The sequence below is a fragment of the Arachis hypogaea genome, chromosome 13 (genome assembly GCF_003086295.3).
Source record: "Arachis hypogaea cultivar Tifrunner chromosome 13, arahy.Tifrunner.gnm2.J5K5, whole genome shotgun sequence".
NCBI lineage: Eukaryota > Viridiplantae > Streptophyta > Magnoliopsida > Fabales > Fabaceae > Arachis > Arachis hypogaea.
The window spans coordinates 135,933,644-135,961,223 of NC_092048.1; the positions used below are offsets into that span (position 1 = coordinate 135,933,644).

General features: G+C 30.2%; 5 protein-coding genes across 9 annotated transcripts; 1 reads left to right on the plus strand and 4 right to left on the minus strand.

Moving 5' to 3' along the window:
- Positions 1-1,532: 1,532 nt before the first annotated feature.
- On the plus strand, positions 1,533-7,364 carry LOC112791822 (transcription factor SRM1). 4 transcript variants are annotated; one of them, XM_025834807.3, is made up of 3 exons: positions 1,533-2,352; positions 3,863-4,530; positions 6,644-7,364. In XM_025834807.3, exons 2-3 carry the CDS (start codon positions 4,145-4,147, stop codon positions 7,128-7,130), a joined length of 873 nt encoding a protein of 290 aa, XP_025690592.1. In that variant the 5' UTR covers positions 1,533-2,352; positions 3,863-4,144; the 3' UTR covers positions 7,131-7,364. The 4 variants fall into 4 exon arrangements, with proteins under 4 accessions (XP_025690592.1, XP_029153074.1, XP_029153075.1 ...); XM_029297241.2 differs by lacking the exon at positions 1,533-2,352 and adding an exon at positions 2,494-3,209; XM_029297242.2 differs by lacking the exon at positions 1,533-2,352 and adding an exon at positions 2,514-2,869.
- A 1,266-nt stretch (positions 7,365-8,630) lies between these two features.
- Positions 8,631-9,923, minus strand: LOC112783079 (MLP-like protein 423). 2 transcript variants are annotated; one of them, XM_072213428.1, is made up of 2 exons: positions 9,632-9,923; positions 8,631-9,102 (listed from the first exon to the last, which is right to left on the minus strand). In XM_072213428.1, the coding sequence occupies exons 1-2, from the start codon at positions 9,819-9,821 to the stop codon at positions 8,846-8,848; spliced, it is 447 nt and encodes a 148-aa protein (XP_072069529.1). In that variant the 5' UTR covers positions 9,822-9,923; the 3' UTR covers positions 8,631-8,845. The 2 variants fall into 2 exon arrangements, with proteins under 2 accessions (XP_072069529.1, XP_072069528.1); XM_072213427.1 differs by having other exon boundaries at positions 8,631-9,123; positions 9,632-9,906.
- Positions 9,924-14,663: 4,740 nt separating this feature from the next.
- LOC140177765 (MLP-like protein 423) lies at positions 14,664-15,732 on the minus strand. Its single transcript, XM_072210927.1, has 2 exons — positions 15,543-15,732; positions 14,664-14,944 (listed from the first exon to the last, which is right to left on the minus strand). Exons 1-2 carry the CDS (start codon positions 15,730-15,732, stop codon positions 14,664-14,666), a joined length of 471 nt encoding a protein of 156 aa, XP_072067028.1.
- Positions 15,733-22,601: 6,869 nt separating this feature from the next.
- On the minus strand, positions 22,602-23,917 carry LOC112783086 (MLP-like protein 423). Its single transcript, XM_025825855.2, has 2 exons — positions 23,725-23,917; positions 22,602-22,897 (listed from the first exon to the last, which is right to left on the minus strand). Exons 1-2 carry the CDS (start codon positions 23,915-23,917, stop codon positions 22,620-22,622), a joined length of 471 nt encoding a protein of 156 aa, XP_025681640.1. The 3' UTR covers positions 22,602-22,619.
- Positions 23,918-25,778: 1,861 nt separating this feature from the next.
- On the minus strand, positions 25,779-27,091 carry LOC112771502 (MLP-like protein 423). The gene is made up of 2 exons (XM_025816269.2): positions 26,902-27,091; positions 25,779-26,056 (listed from the first exon to the last, which is right to left on the minus strand). The coding sequence occupies exons 1-2, from the start codon at positions 27,089-27,091 to the stop codon at positions 25,779-25,781; spliced, it is 468 nt and encodes a 155-aa protein (XP_025672054.1).
- Positions 27,092-27,580: the final 489 nt, after the last annotated feature.

Sequence of the window (27,580 nt, forward strand, 5' to 3'; positions counted from 1 at the left end):
GATGTTTGATATATTGGAGGCTCAGAATGCAGAGCACAATATGAAAGTAACGTTATTAGAGCTTTACAATGAGGAAATAATGGATGGTGTGCCTCTTGAGAAAACTGTAAAATCTGAAGATGATAAGTCTAAAAGTTCTATCGCTCTAATGGAAGATTGGGAATGGGGCTTCCATTGTTAATTTAGAAAGAATTGATTAAAAATTTGTCATATATATACTTCATATATGTTTTAGTAATATATGAACAGATTATTAAAATGCTTTGATATATATTGCATGGTGTTTTTTTTCTAGTCAAGATTCAATAAAGAGGTCAAATCTTGAACAAATGAAAAGAACAAAATAGAATGCAAACAAATAAAAAGATATAAATTTTTTTACATAAATTAATTATATAAAATAAAATATAATTCACAAGACATAAAATTTGTATAGTATTGTTGTTGAAATAATAAATGAAAATGACATTACTTCATCATAAAGATATGAGTTTTTTAAACTAAAATATCTCTATAGTGCATAGAAATAGAGAAAAATTATAAAAGCTTTCAATCGATTGGTAACATAACCAATCAATTGAATTGTACAAATCCATATTGTTTTGATGACTTTAATCGCTTGGGTAACACAACCAATCGATTGAATTGTGAGACCTCAAGTTGTTTTGAAGCATTCAATCGATTGGATAGTATAAGCAATCGATTGAATTTTAAAAAACCCACATTTTAGTCATCGTTCAACCGATCGGGTAATATAATCAATCGATTGATTTTTGCAAAAACCATGCTGCCTTGAAATTTTCAATCGATTATTTTGTGATAACCTGTAGTCTAATCGATTGAGTTATTATGGGAAACCTGAAATTCAATCGATTGTTTTAATAATCCAATCGATTGATTTTCAAAGAAACACGATTTCACAGCCTTGGACGAACGTTACGGATCAAATATAAACTTTTAATCGATTGGAATGGCCAAAAAATTTATTACGATTAATAGAAGATCTAATCGTTATTATTTTTTATTTTGATGGTTAATAAACATAATAAAATGAATGATAAAATAATAATTTATAAAATAAAAAATAATTTTATAATTAAATAAAATATATAAAATTAATTTATAATTAAAATTAAAAAATAACTATTTAACTATTATTAAAAAATTTAAAAAATATATTTTATTATGAGATCATTTAATGGTTCAAACATTTTGGGACATTGAATCCTTAGCTTTGTGAGCACAAAGGTCTATGCATATGAGTTACTTGAAAAAGAGGAGTTATGCATGGCAAATGCATGTGCAAAATTTGAAGTGCATCTGAGGTGGTATGCAATCATTGATTCACTTCACGGCAAGCGTGGCAGGCAACTTGGAGCATAAAGTGGACTTTATCCAAAACAGCCAAAATAAAAAGGTAACAACCCTTTAATTATTTATTCTTATATGATCTTATCTTAAAAATAATTACAATTCAATCATTCATCCATTCCTAGTATTATTATTACTCTTATTAATTTGCTGTTTTATTTATCATGAATAATTATAATAAATATAAAATTAATTAAGATGATAAATACTTTTTATTTTAAATATATACTGTGAAGGATATTTGTTAAAAAAAATTGTATAATTTTTTTCTCAATTTCTATTATATACTAGACTATTATAATATAATTATGCTAAGTAAACATAAAAGTTAGTTGTTATACAAAAATATGTATTTGGTGTTCATAAAACAATTTGATTATTCTGGATTATAATATGTTTAATTATATTGATAACTGATTAATTATTAAAAATATTATTATTATTTCTAAATATTCACCGTTTATATTCTTTATTGAAATCAATAAAATCTTTTATGCGGTAGTAATTAATATGATAATTTTATACCAATGATTGCTTTATCCATTTATCAGAAAATTTCTAATTTATTTGATATAAAAAGTTTTACATAAATTATATTTTTTAATATCAAATTTTTTTATACATCTAAAACTTAAATACAGTTCTAAATTTCGAATTAATCATAAATAGGCGATGATAAGACATTTCATCATTAGTTTATTAGAGCTTAAGTACTGTGTAATACAAATGCTTTGATTTGATTTGATTTGGTTTCGATAAGGGTATGGTTTTGATTGTTTAATAGAACAAAAAAAGTGGATCAAATCATGAGAGAGAAGATTCAAGATTGTCACTGATCCAATTTCAACACATATATATAGACCCACACAGTTTTATTTGACTCTTTTTTTGTGACTGACAACTGAAGTTTGTTTTTGCGGCCAAAAGCAGATTGAAGAAGAAGAAGCATTACAGCTTCTGGGAGAAAGAAAGAAGATAAAGGTGATTACTTCTTTATTTTCATACGCTTCGTTGCTCCTACAAATCATGATAACAACAATCAAAATTCTTTAAAAGATTTAATCTTGGTTGGGTATGGAAAAAATTGGAAAAGTATAAAGCAAAAGGGGTAGATAAAAATCCTTTCTTTTTCTTTTTTCGGTGTGTTTATTCCTCAATTCCTTTTCCCTGTTTCCTCTCTCTTCATATTGTATTAGGTAGCATCATATGTCAGATATTAATGGGGCACTGCAGATTCCAGTGGTGTTTCCAAGTTGGTGTTTGTGGCTTTTTCAAACCCCAGTTGTCCTATTTGTATTGATGGGACCAATTTTGAGTGACCCCTTCTAAACATCTCTTTGGGGATATTTCAGGATAACCATCAATGTCATCATCTAATCATCTAATATGATTATTTTCAAGATTTTACACTCATAAGTGTATTTCAAGTTTAGGGCTTTTCCTCCTCTTAAACCCTATTGATTTTTTTTGGATTTTACTTTTTTTTTTCTTTATTCAGGTAGATTCTCTTTTTATCTGGTCTAATTGAGTTGATTATTAATTTTAATGTATTTCCTTTTCTATTTTTCCCTTCCTATTTTGATTAGGACCATTAAAAATTTCCATGTTTTGGAGTATGGAGGATTCTGTTTTTTTTTAATCTGAAAAAAAAAAAGATTAGCTTTTGTACCTATTCTTTTTCTTTAACACTTTATTCTTTCAGGTGATTACATGCTAATCAGTAATCACTCTGAACCTACAGTTGTTTTACTCTGGAGGTATGTTAAGCTGTAATTCATAGGTGTTTGATCAAAGGATTTTGAGATTAGGCATCTTTAAAGAGATTGAATGTGTCTAAGGTGAAGTATGGCCCATTTAAACCAATTTTTTTTCATCACTGTTTTATTCATACCCATGTATTTCTTCTTCTAAGAATTCAACCTTAGCTACGTCAGTGATGCTGTTTTGGCCTTTGTTTCTTATGTTCTAGTTGAAAACTTTGAACTTTTTGAGTGTTGAATGCTCTCTCTTATATATCACAAGAATAGGAAAACAAAGATTTTAGGATGCTGAATGTCTGTTATGTGAAAAAAGAGTTTTGTAACAGTTATACTCTCACAGTTATGGTTTGAAAGAATTATTTTTTTTTGTGGTCCTATGCTGTTAAACCTGTTCCTATCAATAGGGCAATTGGATAAATTGAATTTTTTTTTTCCTTTATGGAATGGGGGAATTGGCAAATATTGAATGCTATTGTTATCCATTACAGTCTTCTCGGTTTTTCTAGTTTGTTTGTGTCTGAGAGGTCCCTGTCCTCTATTATAAGTTTATAACTCTACAACCCTAATTACCTTCACATCAATTTCTGATTTTTCCCCCTTTTTCATTATTATTATTTTCCACTTGCTTTAAAACACCATATATTTCATCTATGTATTTATTATTCTTGTCACTAGTCAGATTTTTCTCGTGTTCTAACTTTACTCTTTCCTGCCTTTTCTTTCATCAATAGGGTAAGCAATTCACAAAATCTTGGAGCAAAATCACCCTTGAAATTCACATACATCAAGAGAGTATTGGGGGTTTTTATTGGTTTTTAACACTGTCAGATTCCTGGCATTTTCTGTTGGCTCTGGTTCAGAACTTTACAGTGTAGGCCAACATGTATGGTCCAATAATTTAGCAATTGATAGAACAAGCCAAAGTGTTTGTGGCATTTAACATGTGTTGACCTAGATTTGTGGAGCTGTTGGATACAGACCTTTACTCTCCTTTGTGAATCTAACAAAACCAGATGGCTGGTGATGAAGTAGGTAGTAGCTCTGAGTGGAGCTTTGAGCAGGATAAAGCATTTGAGAATGCCTTGGGTACTTACCCTGAGGACGATCCGGATCGATGGGAGAAGATTGCTGCCGATGTAACTGGGAAGACTTTGGAAGAGGTTAAACAACACTATGAGCTTCTGGTTGATGATGTCAACTTAATTGAATCTGGGCGTGTGACTCTACCAGCTTATAATTCTACTTCAGAATGCTCAACAGGCAATGCTAGTGACGAAGGAGGTGGCAAGAAGGGTGGCCAACCTTGGAATTCGAACAGCGAGTCTAATAATGGATCTAAGTCTTCAAGATCAGATCAGGAACGGCGTAAGGGTATTGCTTGGACAGAAGATGAACACAGGTCAGTTTATTGTTTACTTAAGGATTTAGAGAACCTGGGTACGGTTATATATGGCTGTAGTAAACTTCATAAGGTAGTTTATCCATCTTAATTTGTTACCGTTTCATCTCAATTTTGTTGTGTTAAACCATATCATTTTGGAGCTTTATCTGATTGTAGTTTCCATATCCTGCTCAATCTTTGTGAGTGTCATGACAGCTTAGGAGTTCTTTTCCACCATAACAAATTGTTTCTTCTAATCTTGTTAGTTTAGTTTCCATTCACTCTTAATTGTTGAGACAATTTGTAGTGCTCCTTTGGCAGGGTTGCCATTGCTCTGGTTATAATTGATTTCCAGTAGGTTGAAATCGACAGCACTTTGTTTATTAATTATTTTCGAATAGTAATTTCTTCTGATGTGTTTTGAGGTATTTGCTAGAATACTTCTTTGACAGGTCATTTCTTTATTTGCTTCTGGGTTGGCTCAATTAATAGGGTTGAACAACCTCCAATTTTAATCCTATCCCTGGATTCATTCTTCGGTAAAAAAGTAACAATTAATCATTCTCACACTCTTTTAGATGTCAAAAGCACTCTGAAATTAATAAGGGAGACTAGTTTCTTGCATCATTTAGTGAATTAGCATGTAGGCTATTGGGTGGCTGGAGTCAGTCAAGTGATATGTGTGTATCATAAGCATGGTTACTTTGCTTACACATAAGTGAAATGTAGTTCAATCTTAGTACAAAATCTTCATTAGACATGGAATTGTCAAAGAATAGTGTATGTAATTAATGGATCGTTGAAATTTCTGAACTTGGATCTCTAACTCTCATTAACGCATGCTTTGTGGGGATAGAAGATGTAGGTTCCTGTTATGTTTTCTTGTTCTACATGTTTCGCATATTGTTTTTTTTTTTCGAAATACGACCACATCTTGGATGCTATGGACTTTTTAGCTTTCATCAGAATCAGGACTGTGGATTTCATTCTATAAGGAGGAACAGTTTTGTAACATTCTCATGAAGCAAGAAATTCTATTCTAGCCCTTAGTATGGTACAACCAAAAAATAGGTTTCATGCTTAAAATTTACCTATTTAGTGATCAATGAAATGTTTCCGTGTCAAATATCTGTTATCCGGTTTATGGTTTATTAGTTGTGGCTCAATAATAAAGTACTGTCACCCACAACCCAGCATCTTTTACAACCTTAGATAGCAGATTCTGCAGCTGAGGTTAAGAAATTTTGCTTGTATTGAGTCTTGAGGATTTTAAGTTCTAACAGCAAAACCAATGATCTTTAAGATAGTGATATGATAGCCTCATTAGTCATCAGTACTTTGTTCCAAAACCAATCCTTGGAGGAAAATACCGACATATATTAGGGAGACATTAATTGAAGTTTATGTATGCCAATGCCGAAGTTACATTCTTGGGGGCATAAACCAAAAATTATTTGGGTGTAGAAACCAGACGGAAATATCGAATACATGTAGGGACCATAAAGTGGGTCATCAGACTAAATCCAAAATCTAATAGCTAAGTTGGTTATGTTGTCATTCTTCTGCTTACTAAATTGCTAATGAGGCTGCATCCCCTCCTTCAGAGAAATTCATTCTCTCACTTCTATAATGTCATTGCGTTCTTATATTCTTCAAAATTGTGATGGATTTTTTTTTGAATGAAAATAAGCTCAACACACTAACGTGGAGCAACAAAAGACATACATAGCCAATTCATAAAAGCCATAAAATTCCTGCTGCTCCCGGCAACGCCATCAACCACCAAATGAATCACTCTTGGTCCATTCGTCGTAACTCAGCACGGTCTTCTTGATGACAAACTCCATACTTGTTTCCTGATTATTAAAGATTCTCGCATTGCGTTCCATCCAAATGTTCCAAATCACTGCAAAGAACCCCGGCAGCCATTTCTTCTGATCTTGTTTCCGCTTATACCTACCGGTCCACCGCTCAAATAACTCCCTTATTGTACCAATGGATTGTTTCGGTTCTATTAAAGCTGCAATTGATCTCGAGTAGTGGTTGCTGATTTTTATTCCTCTTATTCCATATGCTAACATTCGCTTGTCTAATCTTTATTCTTTGAACATCATCAATTTTGGTTGAACAGGTTATTTCTTCTTGGATTGGAGAAGTATGGAAAGGGTGACTGGCGAAGTATATCGAGAAATTTTGTGGTGACAAGAACTCCTACACAAGTAGCAAGCCACGCCCAAAAATATTTCATTCGTTTGAACTCAATGAACAAAGATCGAAGGCGATCAAGCATACACGATATCACCAGTGTAAACAATGGAGACGTGTCGGCACCTCAAGGACCAATCACCGGTCAAACGAATGGTTCAGCTGGAAACTCCACCGGAAAGTCACCAAAACAAGGCCCTCCAACCCCAACCGGTCCTCCAACTGTAGGACTGTTTGGTGCTCCAACCATTGGACAACCGATAGGAGGAGGACCCCTTGTGTCTGCAGTTGGCACGCCAGTGAATCTTACTCCCCCGGCACACATGGCTTATGGTGTCCGAGCTCCGGTTCCCGGGGCTCCAATGAACATGGGTCCTGTGGCATACCCCATGCCCCCAACATCTCATAGGTGATGTGCTGTTGTGAGGCCTAATGTACAGAAAAACAGCAAATAGATATGGCTTCTGAATTTTCTTGTTCTTTTCATTTGACAATTATTTGAAATAAGCAACACCGTGATGAAGCAATTTAATGTTCTCTGTTTTGGAAGCAGTTGACAGCATAGAAGTAGAGTGGTTTCATAGACAATTTTAACTTATTATTTTTAGTCATAATCATAATCATAATATATATTAAAATTGTGGATATGTCTTGTATTTCGGTAAGGTGTATAAGTTGATAGTTGCCACATGATGTTCTTGATCAAATTTACATTTCATACATTGAATTAAATTTATAGATCACAGTGGATGAATGAGATGTGAGTCGACAATGTATTTCACTTGTAATATGTTGTAACGCTTATACTTAATAGTACATAATATAAGAAGATCCCCATCAATCACGCTATAAATTATTGTCCTCTTGGCATCATCAACACCTTCAATCTTCTGTCACTCACCGTAGATAATTATGTAGTATCACATTAATAATTTAATTATTTTTTATATCTACTGCTTAAATAATCATATCAAATAACTAACGGAAAAAAGGACCCTCGCCTCCTAAAATTATTTTGTAATCAGAGCCAACCATCTAGGTGATAATATGCATCCTACCGGCGGGTACTTAATTTAATCTCCTCCGATCGTGTAGGGTTGTCAATTTGATCCGCAGTGGGTAGAGTTTTTGTACGGGTTGGATAGGATACATGTTGAATCTCAATCTTATCCGACCAATCCGTATCATATATATATATATTTGTTTCAAGTGGATATTAAACCAAATATCTTTGATTAAATACAAAAAATTCTTAGTCACTAAAAAAAGATAATTAATTGATAATTTAATACATTTTTTTTACATAAAAGTCAATTCTTTTTTAAATTATCATCAAATTCTATAATAATGTTGTATCTTTTATATAACCTGCAAGTAAGATTGGATATCCCAAATTAAGAACGGGTAGGGTTAGGATTAGGATATTCTCAACTTGCGGATAAAATAGAATTGAATTTATATAAAAATTTCAACCCGCGCAGATAGGATTAGAGTTGACTCCAAACCTTATCTTATCCTACTCATTGCGACCTCTTGAACCATCTTACCATCACCCTGAAGAATCTCAATGCATTTACCTTGGGGAATATGGTTACAAAATCTCTAATGCTTTTATTTTAGATTAAGGTTAGACTTCATCCTTAATAAATTAGATTTGTAATTTATTGGCATAATCCTAGTCTATAATCTATCATATATTTATAAGTGATAGATACAAAATTACGAATAAATATTATTTCCAATCTCTAAACTATATGTTCAAAAGACAAATTTATTATTCACAATTTAAAAAAATTTAATTAGTCCCTATTTTTTTAATGGACTTTTTTTTATTAGTTGATTATAGTTCACTGCATCATTAGTTAGTTATCTAACAAAATTGAAAAAAAAAAAGGGACAGAACCATCTCATGGTTATGTAATAGATATTGTATTAGATATTGTATCGTATTATTACATTTCATTACATTCCATTCATCTGCATAATTATTCTTGACAATAATCCTATTAATTAGGTGAATAAGATGTAAATCAACGCAGTATTTCACACGCATATATGATATATGTAAATGCAACATTATTCTTACACGAACACATCACATTATTGTTGCATAAAACCCATTAAAAATTTATGCTTTTAGAAGATAGTCATCAACCTCTGGGAAGATCTTGGTTGCAAATTCTTTGATAAAAGTAGGTTCAGGAACTTCTTGGCTAACCGTTTCATAATCACACACCCATTTCACAATGCTTCCATTATCATCCCCCTTTGGTGTTACACTAATATATCCCTTGTAACTTTTCAAGTACTTAAGAAGGTCACCATCAATCACACTATAAATCAATGTCCTCTTTTCATCATCAACATCTTCAATCCTTTCTGTTGCTGTGTTCACAAGTTCATGGCCTCAAGAGAGAGAGAAGAGAGAGAGAGGGGAAAAAAAAAGAAAATTATTGATGAAAAATACAAATAACATAATCTCTTAGTCTTAATTATTACATGCTTATGGATACTCATTCTAATTTATTGCTTATTTTGATTAATACTTGTCTAGAAAAGGTAATGTATATATATATATATATATATATATATATATATATATATATGGTTCCAATGCTCTTGAGCCTCCTATATATATTTCATTGACATGTAACAACAATAATAATAATAATAATAATAATAATAATAATAATAATAATAATAATAATAATAATAATGTAAGAAAATGAACTTAAATTCTTTGTGGTCAGGATGTAAAAAGTTTTTATACAAGCGGTATAATTATATATTATCATGTAAACAAAAATAATTATTTTTTTAACTGATTATAAGAACTTAATTAGCAAAATATTCGTTGTTATGTATATGTATATATATCGAAACGAATTAAAAAAAAAAAGAAAACATTACATACCTGTGTCTAAAGTTACTTTCATGGAGGAGCCAGGAGCCTTGCCATCACCCTGAATAATGTGAATGCTTTTGTAACGAGATGGTGAGGCCTTAGGGAATATGGTTGCAAAATTTCTGATAGCACTCCAGAACTTGTCTGCTTTTGACTTCACCTCAATTTCTGCCTCAAGCTTTCCAACAACACCAGCCATTCCTTATATTAAGAGACAGAATTGTTGTGACTTATGATGAGAACCTGCAACAATTTTGCACTTATATATAATTAATAATGGAAACGCTTCAAGTGTTCCAAATATAGTATTGCAATCACTAGCTAATACAAGAAGTCAAAGTAGTTTTAGTTCCAATAACATTAGGATAAGTTTCAATATAGCTGTGTTGATGCGAAGTTGATAATTGAAAATCGTTAATTATTTTGCCAAATCATAGTGTGACACATCATGGAAGACCTAGCTGCGAGTAGGAATGGCAACACCATCCGAACTTGCGAGTACCCACTCCGTCTTTATCCGCTCGGGGCGGGTTTTAGGTATTACCCACCCCTACCTGCTCCGGTATATATATATATATATATATATATATATATATATATATATATATATATATATATATATATATATATATATATATATATATATATATAAAATAATTAAAAAAATGATTGATAATATTGTATCATATTTAAAGTTTTACTTTAATTTATGTTATATATTTGATGATGTTTATATAAATTTTGAAATTTAATTTTATTTATTAGATTTTAATAATTATAAGGGCGGGGCGGGTACCCGCTCTCGCGGGTTAGGGTTCAACCATTTACTACTCGCGGGTAGGAGCCGAACGGGTTATTGTAAGACGGGATGAGGTCAGGTAGAGCAAAAATCCAGCCCTACCCGTCCCGTTGTCACCCCTGGCTGCGGGACGACAAGGTTAATTACTATAATTTATAGGATTAAATATAAAAATTAATCATACAAAGCTATCTCATAGGGCTGTACATGGATTGGATAATATCCGCATATCTACGGTAATTATCCGCATCCGATCCGAATTTTACGGATATTATCCAATCCGCAGAGCTATCGGATCGGATTTGACAGTGATATTTGCGGATTCGATCCGCAGATCCGTATATCCGCACGTCTCATATAAATAGTATAGTTTAAGAAAGTAAATCTTAATGTGATATGAATTTTAGTGTATTGTTTTATGAATTTTATGATATCTTATTTTTAATTTTTTATGTTGTACTTTAACTTAAATAATTAAACTTAGATCTTGTGTTATTATTTTTCTTTTGTTATTCAAAAGAACTTTTATCGATAATATTTTAAGAGTAAATAGACTTAAACAGGTGAAAAAATAGATTTCTAGAACAAAAAAAGGCCTTATAACAATTTTTTTAAATTATGCGAATATACATGATATCCAATCCGATCCGATCTGATATGCAAATATGCTGATTGGATCGGATCGGATCCAACTTAAAAAAATGCGAATATTGTATCCGATCTGATCCGATGAATATAGTGCAGACCACTATAAACTATATCCGATTCGATCATATTCGTGTGCAGCCTATATCTCACTTAGCTTATACAATTATTTATAAAAAAAAACCAAAGCTTAAATTATTATAAAAGTAATCCATAGAAGACCATTTCTCTGATCAAGTTACTCACCTCTTATATATATTTGTCAAATAAATCAAATATTTTTATTAGAAAAATTCAAAATAGTCTCTGACAATTACTTCAAAAGACAACGAGGTTCTTGAGAAAAATAAATATTCAATCCGGCTTCTGAAATTTATTTTTATAGGACTGATTAGTCTTTGTGCCAAAAAAAATTAATGTTGTTTTTTTTAGAACAGAGACTAATCAATCCCAAAATTAAATATCAGAAACTGAGTTGAATATTTTTTTTTTGAAACTTCGTTGTTCTTTCGAAACAATTGTCAGGAATCGAGTAGGATATTTATTCTATTTTGACTGTATATAGTCCCACGAAAATTTTGTACTTCTATAAATTATTTGGTCAACGCAAAATATGAGATGTTTCATTTTTCCAAAGGAGTTAAGTATGGCCAAACATTTTTATTAGAGGCTTGACTTTACATATATTATATATACACTCACGTACGATACCAGGTCATCAGTCATCATTCATCACGCATACAATAATAATTATTTGATTTCTAGCTGTTACGTGTTTAGCTAGTTAATGTACTTTGCTGATCTAATTAAGTGTTAGTTCAGGTCATTATGTCTAATAAATTAATAGAAAAATTCTGCATTCATATATTTTTTACATGTTAATCAAGTAATTTTTTTCACACGCGCATCCTTCACTTCTCACTCGTTTGTCATACACGCGCTACATATAACGTATTGTAACCTAAAGTTTTGCTCAACGTAAATCTTCTGCTGCAACGTAAACCTCATCCTCCTTTTTCTTCTTCTTTTTCTTCTCTGCTCGCGTTCTTCTTTATTGATTTGCATTGCCTTCGTCGTTCTCCTCTGGTCGCGTTCATCTTCTCGTTTTCTTATTTCGATCTGGTTACGTTGCATTTATCTTCTTCCTATTCTTCTTCGTTTTCTTCTTTGATCTGCATTTCTGAATCGAAACAATAAATGACTCAACTTCAAATCTGGAGAGTGATTTGGATTACTCTTCTAAAACGAATCAAACTGACAAAGTTTGGATTATTCAATTTTGAATCGAATTGAATAGAATGCAACTGCTAATTTGAATTGAATTAAATGGACGGAGGTGTATTGAATTGAATTGATAATATGTAAATTGTAGGCAGAGTTATTTAAATTTGATTTTATATAATGGATTATATTTCGTTCACTCAATACTATACAATTGTTTTACCATGAGTACTATGTTCAGTTCACGAGGGTTGGCTTCGGTGGTGTCGGCAGTCTCCTCCGACAGCGGTGGCGGCACGGTCAGCGTGGAGGGGGTGGAATGACAAAGGTGAAGGTGCGGTGTCACGAGAAGGAGGGGATCCGACCGTTATTATGAGATTAGCATATTTAGTGTAAATGAATTTAACTATTAATCCTACTTTTTAAATTTTAAAATCTGAATTTAAATAATTATTAAATAATTAATTAAGAATCTGATTTTTAATTTTTAAAATACTTTCCTTTTTAAACCCATTATATACGTTGTACACAAAATACATTAGCTTCCCAAACTTTCTCATATTTTTTTAACAAAATCTGTTGGTTTAATTTATCGGGGATGCTACACATTCATGTAACCATGTAATTAAGTTGGCCCAACACCAAAAAAATCCAATACCATTAAATAAAACATGAAATGCACGTGCCCAACACACACGAAATCGCTCTTGCCCAACGCTTCTTCTCCCCCACGCTTCGTCTTCTTCTTCTCCCGCGCTTCTTCTTCGTCTTCTTCTTCTCACGCTCGTTTACGCACGGGGTGTCTTCTTCTTCTTCACCTTCTTCTTCGCATTCCTCCTTCTCCTCCTTTTTCGCGTTCCTTCTTCTTCACGTGTTTTCTCCTTATCGTCATTCTTTTGTTGTTGTTGCTGCTATATTTTTTTTGTCTTTTTCTCCTTCTCTCTCTGGTGAAGAAGCAGTAGAAGATGAGGAAGAAGAGTTTTGAATAGTGCAGAATGAACCGAACACAGTACTCATGGTGAACCGAACATAGTACTCTGGTGAACCGAACACAATACAATTGTATAGTACTGAGTGAACGAATCCTGAATGCTAAACCCTAAACCCTAAACCCTAAACCCTGAACCCTACTGTAAATCCTAAACCCCTAAAATCATGAACCCTGAATCCTAAATCCTAGACCCCTAAACCCTAAACCCTCAACCATGAACACGGTGAACCGAAATTAATACATGGGGTTCATCCGTAGCGGAGATGGATCCATTTGCAGCCACATCCTTGCCTACCCAACACCCGTTGGACGTGCCGTTGTTGCCACAGCTACACAGCAACTCTCGTTGGAGTGATGATATCGGGATTCATGACGGATCTGATCGGGATCTACTCGATCTTTGGCGCATTCGTGTTCGGATTGACGATTCCAAAGGGAGGAGATTTCGTGAAGAGGTTGATAAAGAGGATCGAGGACTTCGTGTCCAGGTTGTTGCTGTCGTTGTATTTTGATTTAGATGCTGGATGTTCGATTTACTAGTTATGTAGATGGTTATTTTAATTCTTAATTGGATGGTTATTTTGTTTGATTCAGTTTAATTATATACTGTTAACAAATGCTGGATGATTATTTTTGGGTTTTTTTCTTCGTATTGGGCCAAATTTAAAACACATTGTACACATGGTCAAGATTCCTCATTATCTTTCTAGCGGAGTTCAAAAAATATATATAAATAACCAATTATATATGCAGCTAATTTGGGCTAACCTTTTAAATTTCAAAAAACTTTTTAATATTTGTGTTGCACAAATTTGTCTTTTTCTTTCTCCTCTTTTTCTTCTTTTTCTTTCTCTTCTTCTTTTTCTTTGTCAAATCCGCTCTGTAGAAGTCATCACTGTCCGTCGTGTGGCACGTCGCCCATCACCCGTGCACCAAATTGTCTGTCGGCTTCTGCTTCCTCTTCGTCCCATCGCCCACACATTAGTCGTCTATCGGCAGAAACAACACATCTTTCATGGTTGATAGTACACGAGAGAGTGACTATCGCGGTTATGCAACACAAAGTCTTTTTCTAAATTTTGGATATATTTTTTAGATTTTAAATAATTTTTTATTTAATTTTAATATTTTTCATGATAATTTAAATTTATATTTCTTTAAAAAAAAAAGACACATGATTATGTAAATAGATATTGTATTAGATATTATACCGTATCACATTTCATTCCATTCATCTACATAATTATTTTCGACGATCCTATTAGATGAATGAGATGTAAATCAACACAATATTTCACACGCATATATGATATATGTAAATGCAACATTATTCTTACACGAACACATCACATTATTGTTGCATATATATATAACCCGTTATAAATTTATTTGCTAAGAAGATAGTCATCAACATTTGGGAAGATCTTGTAAGCAAATTCTTTTATTAAAATAGGTTCAGGAACCTCTTGGCTAGCCTTTTCATACTCGCACGACCATTTCACAATGCTTCCATTATCATCCCCCTTTGGTGTTACACTAATATATCCCTTGTAACTTTTCAAGTACTTAAGGAGGTCACCGTCAATCACACTATAAATTATTGTCCTCTTTGCATCATCAAAATCTTCAATCCTTTCTGTAACTGTCTTCACATCAAGTTCATGGCCTGAAAAGAGAAAAAAAAAAAGAGAATTATTGATGAAAAATACAAGATTTAATTATTCTGTCGATCCTTATAATTTTACTGCAATTAGGTCTCTATAATTTTTTTTAATGAGGCTCTTATATTACATCAAATTTTGTAAATAAGTTCCTACCGTGACAAAAATATTGAAATTAACAGAATATTCTATTAAACTATACAGAATATTCAGTAAAGTGTTAGGCATATTCGGTTTGTTTAACGAAATATTCTGTTAATTTCATTATTTTTGTCACAGTAGAGACTTAATTACAAAATCTGATATGTTATAGGAATTATTTAATCGAAAAGAAAAAGGTACAAAGACCTAATTGAAAATTCAGTAAAACTATAGGGACAGACAGTAATTAAACCAAAATACAAATAACATAATCTCTTAGTCATATTCCATACTTATGGATACTCATTTTATTGCTTATATATATGGTTCTAAGCGTATGATTATATATTATGATGTAAATAAAATAATTAAGTTTGACTGATTATAAGAAGTTAATAAGCAAAATATTCTTTGTTATGTAAATATATGAAAATTAATTAAAAAAAGGAAGACATTACATGCCTATGTCTAAAGTTACTTTCATGAGGGAGCCCGGAGCCTTGCCATCACACTGAATAATCTGTGTGCCTTTGTAAATAGATGGTGAAGTGTTTGGGAATATGGTTGCAAAATCCTTGATAGCACTCCAGAACTTGTCTGCATTTGATTTCACCTCCATTTCTGCCTCAAGCTTTCCAACAACACCAGCCATTGCTTATATCAACTCAAGAAGAAAAATAAGAGAGAGAGAGCGAGTGCCAGGGGAGAGAATTGTTGTGACTTATGAGAACCTACTAAAAGATTTGCACATATATAACAATGGAAAAGGTTCAAATGTGACAATTAAAAAGATTTTTTATCGGCGATTATTATAACGCTGTTGGTTTAGTTAGTTTATATTCTAGTTGGTTTTTTAGATTTTTTTGAATATTTTTATCATAAGATATTCATTTTTTATGAATAAAATATTAGTTTCAATTTTTTTTTATGGATAATGGCACGTCCAAGTACGGACACATTTGGATGTTTTACATATTGTATGGATAATTTACAAATTAAAAATTTTTTTATTAAAAAAATAAAAAATTTAAATTTTTAATATATTTATTTTATATTTGTTAAATAAAAATATTTAAAATTTTTTATTAGTGGTAAATTAGCTTATTATATGTCCTAAAACACATATTAGTTAAACCCTTAATTTAAATGGTTGAGATTAAATGTAACTAATAAATAGTAGATTTTTTTTACTTAAATAAATTAAACAAGTTCTAAAATTACTTAAATCCCCTAAACAATTTTTGAAACGTGAATACCCTAATCTTAATAATATATAAATCGTGACAGAGGAATGTGACTTATATAGTATGTTAATCACTATATCTCAAAACGATTTTTGCATAAATGACTTCTAAGAAAAAACACATAAATCATCCCAAGATGGCCAACTTTACCAATTGTATGTAAATCGTCCCAGACTACTGGGAGAATTTACGTGGTTTCAGGCAAAAACACAAGATCCTGCCACTATTTATGTGTAAGTTGTAACCCTAGCATCCTGCCACAATTTATTTGTCAACTGTAACCCCAGCACAAGATCCTCCCATCTTGGAACGATTTACATACAATTGGTAAAGTTGACCATCCTGGGACGATTTATCATTTATGTATTATTCCTCAAAAGCCATTCATTCATAAATCGTCTTGGATTGTAGTGGTTAACATATTACATAGGAGTGTTCATGGTCCACATATCTGCGGTATTTATCTGAATTCGGTCCGAAAATTGCAGACATAGATCCGATCCGCAAGACTATTGGATCCGATCCGCACATTTATAGGATTGGATTGCAAATTTTATATAGGTATCTGCATATCCGATCCGCATATTCGCAAAAATAAATAAATAAATAAGTAAATATTCTTCTTATGTTTTATTTTAACTAATAATTATCATATATGTTGTATTATTTTAATTTTATTATTTAAAAAAAATATGTTTAATATTATTTTAAGAGTAAACATATTTAAAAGAGTAGAAAAAGATTTTATTAATATTTTTTAATAAAAATAAGTTTTAAAAAATATTTTTGTATTTTGTAGATATATCTGTGCGGATCGGATCATATCGGATCCAAACTTAAAAACTGCAGATATTAGATCCAATTCGATGATTTTAGTGCGGATCATATCGAAATTTTGGTCATATATATCCGATCTGATCCGCGTTCACTCCTAATATTACATAAATGATAACCCACATTCTCCTAACACGATTTATATATTATTAGAATTAGGGTATTTACGTTTTAAAAATTGCTTTAAGAGATTTGAGTAATTTTGAAACCTGTTTAATTTATTTAAGTAGAAAAGTCTAAATAGTATATAATAAATAATGCATTTAATATATTCATTTCACGAGAGAGAATGCATTTAATAGCCGTTGTATTTATAGTTATTATGATTAATTTTTATTAAAATATACTTAATAAATAAACTAAAATAATTAAATTTTACATAATTATAAAAAATATAACATAATTAAAAAATTATATACAAATAAATTTTTAAAAAAATAAAATCATAATTAATAAAAATGTTTCACGTTTTATTTTCTCATTTAAAAAAAGTAGATATTTGATAATTTTATGTCACTAAGAGAATAAAAAATAAGACATTCTAAACTATACAAATAATTTATACTATATTGTTATATTAATAAAAAAATTATATAATAATTATTAAAATTTAAGAAACTATTAATTTTTCATAATATTTTAATCTAATAAAATTTAAAAAACTACTACTGTTTAGATAATTTTTATTTATTTTTTCAATTAATAAGTCCAAAGTATTTAATATTTATTCAATCTAAATTAATCAAATGTAGTAATGTACATACTTGGTGTTAAAGAAATACAGATGGACTAAATCTTTAAAATAGTCCTTTAGATTGGGCTCCTGCACCAATTTCATCCTTGAGTTTTCAATTGTACCATTTTTGGTCCTTGAAATTGAACTCCAGACCCCATAAAAGTTCTCAAACCCATTTCTGATCTGAGTCAACAAATCAGAATGCTAATCTGGCAAGTCTCTGTACCTCAGTGGATGTGCCAAACAACGTTGTTTAGGGTTTTAGCGCCTAAGGAGAGTAAAACATCACCGTTTTACATGAATGAACAAAACAAAACGTTGGAGGCATATGTATTTTGATCACTCACAGTCTTCTCTTTTCTTTCTCCAACACTGAATGTTTAGACTCCCTCTTCCTCTGACAATGGTAAAGGCTTAGTGTGGTGGTTTAGGGTTTGCGAATTCGACAGTTTCGCGGAATTACTAGTGTCGCCGTGGAGTTCACAGTGCTTTTATTGAAGAAATACCATTGTTGTTGTTATTGAGGTGAGTACACAATGCCATTATTTTTTGTTTTTTGGCAATTATAGGTTGATTTTCAAGGGTTTAATTGACCTTCTGTTTATTTATGGTGGAAGTGTTTTCATCGTTGATAAAGGTTTAGGGTTTCATATATTGTTCTGTTAGAATATGTGTTTTAAAAATATTCTGTTTTTGCTTAATGAAACAGGGGCAATTTTTTTTACCAGACATGAAATACAATTTATTGATTTTTCAGGTTTTGACCATGGTCATTGAGTTAACTTGTACAATTTTTATTTCTGATGCAGATAAAAAATCTAATTGACATTATGTTCTATCACGGGAGTAGCTTTGAAAAAAATGAAGAAAAAAAGATGGTTTATTCTCCTGATACGAAAAATTATTTGGGTGATATTGATGAAGATACATTAGATGTTTTTTATATTAAAAATTACCATAAAGAACTTGGGTACAACAAGATGAAAGAATGTGTGGCTTGTTTCGGGTAGGAGTCTAGAGGTTGGACTCAGGAGATTAAATAATGATGGGAAGTTAAGGGATATGTGTTTCTTTGCTAAGAAAAACAATTGTCTTGTGGATGTATTCATTGAGTATGAAGTGTCAACACCAGAGATTCTATAAGGGAAAGAAGTTGTGGTGATGATCAAGTCAAGGACTGTTATGGTGCATTTTTTTAAAAGTCAGGGTCTATTATAATGCACGGAATTAAATTACAAGGGTTATTATGTGTATTTTATGTTTTCACTCAATATGGCTATGCTATTACATATCTGTTGTAGGGTTTGATTCTAGCCATAAGGTTGAAATCGAAGTCCAACCTGCTAAAATTGATCTCTCTCAGCCAACATACTCTAAACCTGAAGACACTTAAAAGGTGGGACCACATCTTCTCCAACTATCTTAATTACTTTATATAACATTCATGTGTATCATAGTTTATTTATTTACTTTTTGCTTACAGTGCTCATGTGTATCATTATTTATTTATTTACTTATGGCCTTACATTGCTGTAGTTACCTAAATCAAATTAGATGCTTCCAACAAGATCTACAAAACTGGCAACTAGAAGAAGATCATCTCCTCCAGCAACTTTTGCAAACTTGGATCCAATGTAGGGAGCCAGTTCAGCTACAGCGTTAAGATTGACAAACATGTTGAAGTTTGTACCAATTCCGAGACTTAAGTCACCAAGAAAAAAAATGATAATATTTCTTATAAATATATAATGGATGATGTTAGCTAGTTATTTCTAAATGTAAGTCTATTTTTATTTTGGAGAACTGTTATGACAATGGTCATAGATAAAGATGTTTGTTTGTTGTTGTTATGTTTGTTTTGTCAATTTGGTAATGTGAAAAACACTCAAGACTTTAAAGATATACATACTATGATATTTTGATCAATTATATATATGACAGTGCTTTAATTATTGACCATATGGTTGTCTTGTCTTTAATTTTTATTTTGTAAGTATTCACATCAAATGCTAGAATACAATAGGTCAAACCTTTTCATCCAATTATGTCCAAATTTTTTCATTCATGAAGTTATAATCAGGAATACACTTATATGATCCATGTCATGTTTAAACTTTGAACAACAATATTAACACAAAAATAATTACTAACAACACTAAACACATGACTTGGATTAACACGTTCTAAGTTCTCACAATTGCTTCCAGTTTTTCTAGCCTCCAAGCCAAGTTCATTTTCAGTTCACCCTCCTCATTATTCGCTTTCCAAGCCACATCTTCTTGTTTAGAATCTGCCCAAACAAATAATCTGCACCATCTCTTTCTGCTGGTCTGCAATAATCTAGAAAATGGTCATACCAATTCAGAACACAGACACAGCAACCATACATAAATGAGCTTAACCTACTTATATTATAATTAGGACACCCACAAAAGCGGCTTGTTAGGATACGTTTCAGTCCCTGACCACCTAAGAATGGGGCAACATCCACACTATTCCGACACCTTTTCAGGCCTAGTTCGTACTGATGTTCTTGTCCAGTTTCCGGTTAAAAAGGAGCGGCTCGAACTCCCTACTGTGTGACTAGCATCACCCATCATTTGTCACAAGTTCGTTGCGAGCAGTACTATAGTCGGAAGAAGAAGAAGATGAAGAAGGAGTTCACATTAGGTTTAGAGTTTATAAATGGGGTAGAGACTACATTAGAGCATGGTCACCACATGTCCATGTCATATAGTCATTTTCACATCCATCGTGGCAGTAACTTACCAGATCAGCACTTCAATTTACTGACTCAGACTGGAAATGGGTTTGAGGACTTTTATAGAGTTTGGAATTCAATCTTAAGAACTAAAATGGTGTAATTAAAAATTCATAGATAAAATTAATACAGAAACTTAGTCGCTACAGTAAATTTGAGCAAATAAGTTTAAACATTTTCGTTCAAATATACTAACAAAAATAAGAAAATGATTTTTCCCAAACTTTATTTACTTTTGATTTGATTTACGTACACTTTGGCGCTGCTTAAGGTGGATTGCCAACCTTATTAAATTTAGGAAATCGAGAAGAATGGGAAGACTTCCGAACTCCAAATTGACATATCATAGCAAATAAAAAATGTCTTCTATACCTATTTTGTTTTCACCTTGATATTTGTAAAATTAAATTATCTTTTTTTCACAAACTTGGTAGGTTGTAGCTAGGATGAAAATAAGTCGAGTAGAATCGCGTTTTAATTGTGTTGAATCTGATTTATCTTATAAGTAAATGATTCAAATTTAAATCTGTTATTTTTTATAGACTTTTTTTAAGTTCAAATTCGGTTTGTTTAAAAGTTCGATAAGTCCACAAACTTATTTAAAAATTATTTCGTGAATTACAACATGAAATAATAAACTTAAAAAATTTAAATCGACATTAAATGCATTTTAAAATTTATAATTTATAGTTTGTAAAGTATATAATTTAATTCATTTATATAACAACCGTTAATCACATACATATTATAACTATACTTACAAATTACAGTCCATAAATAGATTTTTTTCTGAATAAAAAAATTATAATTTTAGATAGTCTTGACTATTGATTTTTTTTAGTTTTATTTTATATTTAATACAAATGAATAATTGAAAGTCTAAACTAAGAATAAATTATTTTAAAAAAAAATATTTTGACGAACCAGTCTAACGAATTTCATAGACTTTTTAAAAAGAAAAAGTATAGGTAGACAATGAGAATACTAAACAATATGAATAATGAATATGTCAGATGTTCAATTTAATAGGTATGCAGATAATTATGTTTATTTTTTTAATTGGATGGTTATTTCTTTTGATTTGATTTACTCATGCACAGTTAACAATGGCTAGATGTTAAATTCATTAGGTGTGCATATGATTATTCTAATATTAAAATTTAGGAGGTAATTTGAAATGAAGTGTGTTTTTTACTTTATTGGATCAATTCTAAAACTTATTATTCACATTGTTTATAAAATTTATTATCTACATAACAAAACCCTTTAAAAAAATCTATGAGCTAGTGCCAGTGATTCTATACTCTCATATAAATATAAAGGGAAAATAAATCACCATAAATTGTAAATAAAGTAGCTTTATTTGTGGCCATGCATGTCCTTTAATTTATTTGCTTGTTTTACTGAAGGAGGTAAGGTGTATACGTTGCTATAATAATGGGCATGCAATTTTAATTTCATACTTTTATGCATTATTATAATGGTGCTAAATCCCTCATACATTTTTAATTTTTAATAAACAAGCAAGTCTTCACTAAAAAAAAAAATTATGAGAGCTTCTACTCTTTACTATAAACGCTTTTTACTCCTCTAACTTTCTTTCAATTTTTTTCAATATGAATAATTCACAGAGAAGAAATTATTCAAATCTCTTGCTTGGAGCTCCATGTACCTTTTAGAATCCATTGTTTATATTTCAAACTCTTTTCTATTTTATTTATTTTAAAACAAATAATTTACAAAACAAAATTTATTTATCAGACACATTTCATTCATCCTCCCACCGAACAAATGAAATGTGAGAAAACATGATGTATTATATATATATATATATATATATATACTCTTAGCATTTTTCTTATTTTTATATTAGTAGTATTTCATTAATCATTCATCATTAATGTTAATAATGTATAACCCAACTACTAGAATGCATAGAACTAGAAGCCCTTCAAATTAAAGGATTATGCGTTTAGAATGTAGTGATCAACTTTTAGGAAGGTGTTGATTGCAGCTTCTCCCATGAAATTAGGTTCAGGAACGTCTTGACTAGCCTTTTCATACTCACAGCACCATTTCACCAAGCTTCCATTATCATCTCCCTTTGGTGTTACATTCACATATCCTTTGTAACGCTTATAGTACTTGAGAAGATCCCCAGCAATCACACTATAAATTATTGTCCTCTTTTCATCATCAACACTTTCAATCTTCTCTGTCACCGTCTTCACAGCTTCATTTCCTTCAAGAGGAAAAAAGCCTAGATAATTATTCTTTTTACATCCACTGTTTAAATAGAAGAAAATATATTTTAAAGAATTTCATATCAAATACTTCGATCTTTTAATAAATTTTTATTTAGTACAAACTATTGAGAACGAATCACTCTTTAATAAAATATTTTTTTGTTTTCATTTCTATTTTATCACTTATTTCTTTCTGCGAAGGATGGAGATATTCGAAGATATTCATGAATATTAAATTTTAAAAAATAAAAAAATAACACAATACAAACTATAATAAAATCTAATACAATTTAATCAAATATATCAAATCAAACACAATTTAAATAGACAAACACAAATTTAACATAATAACATATATATAAATTTTTTAGCATATAAATTAAAATAAAATGAATCAGGATTACTTATATGATTTATATATAAATATAAGAGTATTTAAATAAATTTTATGATTTATATATAAATATAAGAGTATTTAAATAAATTTTTTGTGGATATCCGTGGACGGATACCTTAATTAAATTTTTAATATGGATATTAGATAAATAAGTTCATAATAAATTTTATTATAAAATAATTATGTAAAACAAATTAATTTCCTTCAAAACAATGTAATGAAGAGACTAAGCTAATCGACTCGGATAATTTTTAAAGACTTATTGAGAATCAAAACGTTCAATTTAAATTTTTTTAAGAAACAACATGGGTATATAAAGAATAAAAATTTATTAACAACTAATACATCCAATTTAAAATTTTTTAAGAAATAATATAAGTATTTATTTGTAAAAAATGAATCTAAGAAAAATAAAACTTTACGGACCTTGATCTCCTGAAATTGTTGTGTAGACAGAGCCAACAACCTTGCCATCACCCTCAAGAATTTGAATGCTTTTGTAATCAGTTGGTGAGGCCTTAGGGAATATGGTTACAAAATCCCTAATAGCACCCCAAAACTTGTCTGCATTGGACTTTACCTCAGTTTCTGCCTCAAGCTTTCCAACGCTAGCAGCCATAGCTTACATTGAATTATGGTACAAAAATGTTGCAAATATATAAAGAGAAAAAATGCATGGATTCAGAACATAATGTGACGCATAATTGAAGAGCTAGCAGCCGGGCGATAAGGTTAGTTACTATAATTTATAGGGTTAAATATAAAAATTAATCATACAAAACTATGTCACTTGTACAATTATTTATAAAAAATATAAATTATTATAAAAAGTACCCATAGAAGATTTTTCAAATAAATATTTTTTAATGTATATAGCACCAAGTAAATTTTTGTTCTTCTATAAATTATTTTTTCAACGCTAAATATGAGATGTTTCAGTTTTCCAAAGGATTTCAATATGACCAAACATTTTTTATTTTTTGTAAGAGGTTTGACTTTAGATTTATATATACACTCACATAGATACACCATGTCATCACAAATTAATAATAATTATGTTGAAATTCTTAATTCTAGCTTGCGAGATTAATTAATTATTAAGTGATGTACTAAAACTATTCATTGCAAATCATATCACCAGGATTATTTTATAGAAGAACAAAGAGTTTAAATAATCGTTAAAAAGAATGACTATGAATCAAGTATCTTGAGTATGTACTAGAGGAACTTTTATTTTATGTAATTTATATTTCAACCATAATGAATAATAATAATCTCTAGCTTGTTGAACAATTCTTTTTAAAAAGAAATTCATTCAAATGTAATAATCAAAATAAGAAAATGATATTTGTCAAACTTTATTAACATGATTTGATTTTACACATGCAGTAGTAATAACCAATATTGCTTTGCCCTTTAGCGGTTATATGCTTAGCTAGTTTAATGTGCTTTGCCGAACTATTTAAGTTCTAGTTCAGGTCATTATGAATAATAAACTAAACCAATTAAATTTGTAAAAAAAAGAAAGAACCATCTAATGGATATGTGAATAGATATTGTATCACACATTATGTCGTATCATATTTAATTTTAGGTGAATTCTAACCGACTTCCTCTTAATAAATAAAGAATTTATTATCTTCTATGACATATTTTATAATTATTGAACAAAAATTATTAATTTATCATAACTAATATTAATCATCATAACCAGAATTCGGATAATCATATATAGCCAATTAGAGTAAATTTTTTAACTTCATTTTTTCTTGCTTAGAATTAACCATTAATTGCTTAAACAATATTATCAGTCTATTCTGCCAGAAAAATGTGTGAATCAGGCAAAATTCTAATTCAAACAAATCAACGTTGGATTTGAATCAAATTTGTCACGTTAAACCACCACAAATCTTTTAGCCGCTAATTTGGTTGGATAAGTTATATGTATCATTGAGAAATAGATTTTGGAGAGTGGAAACTTTTTTTTTTTTTGAAATTAATTCGTTTATAGTGAAAATTTATGGTTTTAATGTTCCCTTGCAATCATTAATAAATAATTAAAAGGATTAATCATACACATATGTGTGGTCAAAGAACATTTGATTCAATGGTTAATCTTCTCTTTTCAATCTTTTTGCTTTTGGGACTGGAAAAGACTAAAGGATTTGGTAGTTTAGGGGAGAAAATGGTGAAATAGCAAAATGGAATTTTTGTAAAAATTCTTGTGATTTACAGATATTATTTTACTCTTCTAATTGATTGATTGGGTTATTCAAACTCAGATCAAAGCTAAAGAGAGATTATTAATATTAACTATGATGACTCAATAAATTTCTCTAATAATCATAAGACATAACATAGAGGATAATAAACCTTTTATTCTTCTAAATAAGATAATGTAAATCAACACAGTATTTTACATGCATATATGAAAATGCAACATTATTCTTACAGTTGCATATATAAAACGCATTATAAATTTATGCGCTTAGAAGATAATCATCAATCTTTGGGAACATCTTGGTTGCAAATTCTTTGATGAAAATAGGTTCAGGAACTTCTTGGCTAACCTTTTCATATTCAGAGGACCATTTCACAATGCTTCCATTATCATCCCCCTTTGGTGTTACATTAATGTATCCCTTGTAATTACTCTTAAAGTACTTAAGGAGGTCACCATCAATCACACTATAAATTAATGTCCTCTTTCCATCATCAACATCTTCAATCCTTTCTGTGACTGTCACAACTTCATTGCCTGGAAAAAAAAATTATTTATGAAAAATACAAATATATATATAGTCTTATTTCATAGTTATTATGGGTACTCATTTTTATTGCTTATTTTGATTAATACTTATCTAAAAAATGTTGTATATAAGGGTGCACATGGCCCGGCCTGCTCTGAACGGCCCGGCCTGTCCTGAAAATTTTAAGGGCTAATTGGATGTGATTTCACCGCATTTAAGGTTGAGTAAGGGTCTCAAAAATAAATTCGATCATTATTTCGGATCGGATCCGGGTCAAGGCGAACTCAGCTTCACCTAATCCATATGCACTATAAAGGAACTAAAAAAAAATATTTATGTTTTAAATTAATTTTAATATTATGTTATATTAATTATAAACTTATTGTTTTATTTTTAATCACACTTATTAAATTAGAAAATAGATCAAAAAAGTATCAAATTAAATTTTATGGACAAATTCAAGTTCAAGTATAAATATCAACTTTTCGGTAACAAGTTTCTTCTTTATAAATAAATGCATCATAAATAAGTTTTTTTATAAATTATTATTAAATTTTTAAATACCCAATTTTCACTCGGTTTGTAATCGATATAATTGTAGCTCTCAAATGTTTAGGTTTCATTGAGTTAGGATCTAAAAGATAGATCCGAGATATATATTTAAGATCGAATCTGGAGCAGGACACCTGAACAGCCCTAGTGGTATATAACTATATATGGTTCTAATTATATATTATGATGTAAATAAAAATGATTATTTTTAACTGATTAATAAGAACTTAATTAATCAGCAAAATATTCTTTGTTATGTAAATATATGAAAATGAATTTAAGAAGAAAAAGCGTTACATACCCATGTCTAAAGTATATTTGATGATGGAGCCAGGCACCTTGGCATCACCCTGAATAATGTGAATGCTTTTGTAAACAGATGGTGAGACCTTAGGGAGTATGGTTGCAAAATCCCTGATAGCATTCCAGAACTTGTCTGCATTTGATTTCACCTCAATTTCTGCTTCAAGCCTTCCAACAACACCAGCCATTGCTTGATTTTACGAAGAAGAAGAAGAATTTTTGTTGTTGTGACTTGTGAGGACCTGCTACAAAATTTGCATTTATAATAATAATAATGGAAATGGTTTAGAATAATAACAAGTTTATTTAATATTTTATATTTATATTTTGTTTGAGTAGAATATTATAAAAAATAAATGTCACTGAATCTAATAAACATATTTAGAAATCGTTTTACTTCAAGTATTATCCATATATATATTAATTATTTTACACATTAATTATTATACCACTTTTCATCCATTTTTATTCAACAATCTTTTCAAAGTCCATTAGTGTGATGACTTATTATCTTCAAAGTATTCAACATGGGAACCATGAGAAGACCAAAAATGTGCAAGATGACTAACATTTAATAATAATAATAATAATAATAATAATAATAATAATAATAATAATAATAATAATAATAATAATAATAATAATAATAATAAGAGTTAATTATTAAATCAATACTA